This window comes from Dromaius novaehollandiae, unplaced genomic scaffold (assembly GCF_036370855.1).
Source record: "Dromaius novaehollandiae isolate bDroNov1 unplaced genomic scaffold, bDroNov1.hap1 HAP1_SCAFFOLD_32, whole genome shotgun sequence".
In the NCBI taxonomy this organism is placed as follows: domain Eukaryota; kingdom Metazoa; phylum Chordata; class Aves; order Casuariiformes; family Dromaiidae; genus Dromaius; species Dromaius novaehollandiae.
This window is the reverse complement of record NW_026991447.1, coordinates 86,611-92,371: the sequence shown is the minus strand read 5'-3', so window position 1 is coordinate 92,371 and position 5,761 is coordinate 86,611. Positions and strand designations below refer to the sequence as shown.

At 52.2% G+C, this 5,761-nt stretch overlaps 1 protein-coding gene across 1 annotated transcript; it reads right to left on the bottom strand.

Annotated features, from left to right (window-relative positions):
* Window positions 1-624: 624 nt before the first annotated feature.
* LOC135326609 (proteasome subunit beta type-4-like) lies at window positions 625-4,436 on the bottom strand. The gene is made up of 7 exons (XM_064504427.1): window positions 4,252-4,436; window positions 3,491-3,697; window positions 2,810-2,956; window positions 2,156-2,237; window positions 1,933-2,049; window positions 1,265-1,353; window positions 625-758 (listed from the first exon to the last, which is right to left on the bottom strand). Exons 1-7 carry the CDS (start codon window positions 4,371-4,373, stop codon window positions 746-748), a joined length of 777 nt encoding a protein of 258 aa, XP_064360497.1. The 5' UTR covers window positions 4,374-4,436; the 3' UTR covers window positions 625-745.
* Between the last annotated feature and the right edge of the window lie 1,325 nt (window positions 4,437-5,761).

Below are 5,761 nucleotides of genomic sequence, written 5' to 3'. Positions count from 1 at the left end.
TATGTTCCACTTCCCAGGACTTCTCTTTAAGTAGGTCCAATCTTAAACTTGCATATTTAACTCCAGACTCAGCAAACAGGTACCAACCAATACTGATCCTGCAGTCTCACAGGTAAATATTTCAACTACTGCTCCTGAGTTGTCTTGCTACTGATAATCTTTATAGCAACACAAGCTTGCAACTAAGAAGCCATTATTAAAAGGGAGAAGTAGAAAAAGACATCATGGGTGCTAATTAGAGGTAATAATGGAGCACCTTGACCCATGTTCACACATTTCCACCTCAATGCCTATCTGATGAAATAACTGCCAACTCAGATAGGGGAGGAGGAGGAGGGCAGTGTATTTACATGTTTAATGAAGTACAGTTCCCACCAGAACCCCAGTCAAGAAAACAACAGAAGCAAGCATTTTTGCTGTCTTTCTCCAGGAAGAGGGCTTGCAGCTGCTACCAACTTTTTTTGAAGTGTGGGTTGCTCTGTAGAAGACAGAACTTGGTGGCTCAGAGTAATTCTTGAAGGGCTCTGACTTCTCACTGCTTCAAACTAAGAGACTGTTCCTGAAGTAAATATTTTTGGAGCAACACACCACCTAATTTCCAACCACCAGCACAAGCACACACACTTGTCTTAACAAGTTTATTTAATTTCCATAACAAATCAGAGCTTCAAAAAGAGTAACTGATTTACAGCATACATAAAGGGTGATAACATGAACAAAACAGCCTGGAGCAGCTCTTCGGAGATCACTCAAAGCCACTGCAAGAAGATATTTTTACAAGGTCAGGATATTATACAACCTAGATGTGGTCAACATCTGTATTACTGAAAACCAGAGCAGGGCATTTTAGCTTTTGGCAGGTGCTGCTTGTGACATTTGTTCCGAACAAGTGAAAGGCAGCAAGAAAGATGGAAAGCTTTTGTTGATCTAATTCCAGGACTTCACACTAACACTTTCATACCTTGACTCTAAAGGGCACAGTAACCAAAGAACCAAGCCAAAAGCCACTTCCCTTGGCACAGGGAACCAGCGCTTCTCCTGCTGGCCAGAACCACTCCCCAGTCAAGAAAACAATTCCAGGAGAGAAGCAAGATGGCTACTACTGACACATGTGGCAGAGATGTTAACCTGTACAGCTGCCTATCACCCAGCCAGACCTACACCTCTGTGTCTCCTCCAACAGTTTATTTTATGCCCTTGGGCTTTGCTAAACTGCCAACTCACAGATTAGAGCTCAAAATGAACTTACTCTAATGGGCATTACCTGACAAGGTGTGCTATGTCCCAGTTGGCTTCCAGCGTCAAAGGTCCTTCCACTTCCACTCCTTTCTCCGTTGCAATAGCAACTTCATACTAAGGAGAAGAATCATTTAGAGTTTTTCAATAAATCCGGACTTCTGCACTTGAATTTAAGATGGGTCCTCCCTCCCCTGTGAAAGCTTTAATGAATATACAAGTAAGATTCTTCAGACATGTTTGTTTTAACATGGCTTTGCATTCAGTAATGCTTTACTTTCTTGGTGGGCAAGTCAAGACATAATAAACACTAGTAGTTGCTAGAAACATTTTCAAAGCTAGCAGACTGCAGTCTCTGGATGCTACTGTTGTGGTGAGGGGAAAAGTAGCATCAGATCACAGAAAAAGCATCAACCGGCCAGCCAAAGACAAACATCATTCAGAATCACACTGCTGCTCAGAGGCTGCAGGAGATAAGGAGCCTTACTTTGTCGGACAGCTTTGCTAACACAGTCCCTAATATACCCTGCCATCCACCACCTCAAGAGGTATTAGGAGGTTTTCTGAGATCAGAAACGGAATGACTAAAAATAATACGATGACCTGGGGTGAAGACTGGCCTCTGGGATACCTGTCTGAGGTGCACAACAGGTATGGCAGCTCTCCGGGGAAGGCATGCCAAAGCAGGGCACTTACTCTGTTGAATGATCGGGCATCTCTGTAATACAAGATTTTCATGCACCGCTCAATCAGGTCACGGGCCTCCTCCTTCATCAGGCTGGGTTTCTTCTCCAAGACTTCTCTCATCAGCGGCTGCAAAAAAACAAAAAAAAGGCCCATCAGATCAGTCACCCAGCGCTGAGATCACTTTAGCAGCTGATCAAGTGTGTACTCTACGGTATCGCCTGTGAACACTCACCTGAGCCAGGTACGCTCCATAGCCTGTAGCAAGCGTAGGGGCTTCGTAGGCCACACCAAGCATGTCAACATAACCTAGGAAACTGAAGGGACAGACTTGTCACCGCGGCCACTGCGCAAGCAGGGCTGTGTCACACCATAGAGGGACTCGGCTTTAGAGCAGCTACATCCAGCTTGCAGTGAAAGCCATAGAGAAGTCAGCAAAGCAGATGTGCTCATGCCGAGAAAGCGAGAGTCCAGCTGTCCTGCTGGAGACACAGGCTCACGTGGCCTTCAGGTCACCTGGGACCACCAAGGCCAGATGTATCCTTCTGCCTCTGTGCGAGAACAGGAGCAGGAGGACACGCCTACAAGAATTAAATGAATGGTGATTCAGTGGCTCGTTATTTTATCACCAGTTGTTTCTCACAAGGAAAGTACCCAAGGAGACTCTTGTCTGTTGCTCATATGAACCTGAAAGCACAGAGCACCTTCTGGCCAGCACATCCACCACATATTTCTCTTTTTGGAGAAGACCTAAGATCCCATCTAGGAAGCCGGACCAGAGGGAACCAGACTGGTGGGGTTCCCTTCTGAAGATATCTTGTGCCATGACAAACAGCCCTAGGGAAGGATGCACAGTAACCACTGCATGCTCCACGTGGCTTGTCCTTACCTCTCGCCATTGTAATAGCCTCCAATGACAACAGTGTTCCAGAGCGGATTTATCTTGGATCTCCGGTTGTACATGACTCTCGTCAGCCAGGAGTGAATGGCTTTCGGACTGTAACTGTGACCATCTCCCAACAGCTCCTCATCGATTCTAATTTAAAGAGAAGTTTCACCCAACTAAGAATGGCTGGAAAGCACCAGGACACAAGAGCAGCAACCCACTTCCAGCTATGCCAAGAACAGGACAGGGTACATTCATGCAGACTCCTTGCAGGCTGTTTTGAAAAGAAGAACTGCAAGAACTTGCAAGAGGTGAATCAGCCAAGGGCTTCAAGTAAACAAAGGATAATTTAAACTGGTTCTTCACTGTGTTCAGCAGAGAATGTGGAAAAGACACTTGTACTGAAGGGACTGAACTGAGTTGGAGGACAAGGAGGATTTCAGCTCAAGAACTGGAAACACTGTGTTTGCCTCAACTGGCTTAACGGCAGGGGATTTACAGGCAGCAATTCACAGCAGCGGTAAAATGAACTGTGAAGGTTAGAAGCTCATTCCTCAAACCACACTACTTCATTGCACCTATGGACCAAATAAGGTAGAAAGATCAGTTTGGGTCCATTTTATTCTTGCCCAGATCAGATCAGTTTGGGCCCAGCTGCAGCAGCCTGGGGCAGGAGGTACTTACACCATCTGGTCAATGATCTGCTTGAGGTACTGGAAGTCGGCATAGTCCCCGGACGCCCCCAGCATGGTGGTGTCGTTCACCTTCAGGAGCCTGGAAAGGTTGCGGAAGCGGGCAAGGGAGCCGTAGGAGCCCAGGGTGTCTGCAGCAATGATCACCCCGCCGTTGAACTTCACGCCCAGCACAGAGGTGCCCGTCACCATGGGGGTCCTGAAGAGCAGCAAAAAGTCAGCGCCGCTCCGGCATCCAGCAAAGCCCGAGGCTCCCTCAGCCCAGACCCGTCCCCTCTTCCCTGCATCCTCAGCCCTTCGCCCCTTCTGGCCCCCCTGCTCCCAGTCCCCCCAGTACCTCACAATCCAGTGTCCCCCAGTCCCTCCCCGGTGGCCCCATTCCCAATCTCCCAGCTTCTCCCGAGTCAGTCTCCCATCCACAGTGTCCCCGTGCCCACTCCCCCGTGCCCTCGCCCCCCATTCCCACTCCCAGTGCCCCCCACCCCCAAGCCTTCGACCTCCCCATCCCCACTGCCCCCCCCACTTCCTGTGCCCGCCCGCTCCCTATCCCCCCCATACTGCCCTCCCCAGGCCCCCCCATCCCCAGGGGCCCCCCATCCCTAGGGCCCCCCCCGTACACCCCTCTCCAGGGCCCCCCCTGTACTCCCCATCCCCAGGGCTCCCCCGCATCCCTCCACAGGGGCTCCCCACCCCCCCCCCACTGTCTTAGCATCTCCGTGCCCCTTCCCACCCTCAGCCCTGACCCCCCCTCACAGCGTCCTGGTGAGGGGATGGACGCCGGCGGCAGCCGGGGGCCCGCCGGGGCTGTAGATCTCCCCCGGGGCCGGGCCCCCGGCCCAGAACGGCGGCGGCGCCCGCGCTTCCCACACCTCCATCTTAGTCACGGTGCTGCCGGCGCTGCGCAGGCGCGCCGGAAGAGCGGCCCCTCCCGGGCGCCGTAGGCCGGGGCGTGGCGGCGCGGCGCCATCTTGGGTGCGGCAGGAGCAACATGGAGTGTGGGGGGCGCTCTCTTGTGTGTGGCGGAAGCCTGGCGGCGGGTCTCGCCAGGGTGCTGGGCCTGGTGTGAGGGGTCCGGGGGGATTAGGGGGCCCCGGCTGCCCCGAAGCAGTACGAGCCCCTCTGCAAGCCGAATTAAAAACCTGCAGTGCTCAGACCCTTGTCCCCGTCACGCTCCCCACGAGCACCAGCCCCCTGTGCGGGAGGCAGGGCTGATTTCGGGGGAGAGCAGGGCCCGCGGCCTGCCCGAGGTGGCCAAAACGCTTCCCAACAAGAAATCCAGTGCTGCGTTACGGGAACACGCAGAGGGTTGGGAAACCAGAACGGACTGAGAAAAGGATATTGATTCAGTTCGATCTTATCAACCTTTGAGCCGTAACAGGGGCCTGGATTAAAGTCCAAAACTCCCTTTGCAAATCCCTTTGCAAATGGAGCTCATTTAAAAGCTCTGTCTCACTGGTACCCATTAAAGCAATAACCCTATGCAGGTGGCATCCCTCGATGAAGCTTCTGCCCTTCATCTAGGGTTTATCTTTGAGAGCAGATTGGCAGCAAACTGCACCTATGGGAGAGGTGTGTGATGGCAGCCTGTGCCTGCTGGAGGACGTGGGAGAAGGTGTGGTGGTGGTTTAGCCACCCCCAATGGCAGCTGCTCCTCCTCAGCCCCAACTTGGGCAGCTCTCTGCTTGCATGGGAGGACCCATATGGCAGTGTAGCAGGCACTGAATTGAAACCTCACCCTTCTGCTTTGGGATCTCCTCTCGGCCTCTCCCTGGATTTCAGCAAGGCCGTGAAGTCCCCACCCGCTGCTGGAATGCTTGTGTCCTACAAAGGGGTCAGTGGCCCTCCATGGGAAGCCCCAAGGCGAGGAGAGGTCAGGAGACAGAAGATAACAGGAAGGGATCTAAGGCTTCTGGAGATCCCAGCTCGGACCAGGGGAAAGCAAAAATAACTTCCCAACACGCAGAGCACTAGCGGACAGGTTTGCCTGTTGTCATCCCTGCAATATCAGCACAGGACACAAATATTTCCAGGCAGATTCAACCTTTGCTTTGCTGTTCACTTTTGCCCCCTCCCTGAAGCACCAGCAGACAGCTGTGTTACCTAAGTCAGGAGGGAAAAACCTTAGTGCACTACTGTGAATCCAGTTTTGGACTCAGCCTCCTTCAGATGTTTTTCTTCCTCTTTGGCAGTGTATAAAGGGCTGGAAAGAGGATCGCTTCTGCTACTCCAGCAGCCTGAGGGGCTTTGCAGTATGCGCCAGGTG

What these genes read in the sequence shown, in the direction of transcription:
- LOC135326609 (XM_064504427.1), bottom strand. Translation starts at nt 4,373, where the DNA reads ATGGAGGTGTGGGAAGCGCGGGCGCCGCCGCCGTTCTGGGCCGGGGGC. An exon ending in GGCTATTACAATGGCGAGAG is followed by an intron (nt 2,238 to 2,809) that starts GTAAGGACAAGC and finishes CTGTCCCTTCAG; the next exon opens with TTTCCTAGGTTATGTTGACA. An exon ending in ATGCCCGATCATTCAACAGA is followed by an intron (nt 1,354 to 1,932) that starts GTAAGTGCCCTG and finishes TCTTCTCCTTAG; the next exon opens with TATGAAGTTGCTATTGCAAC.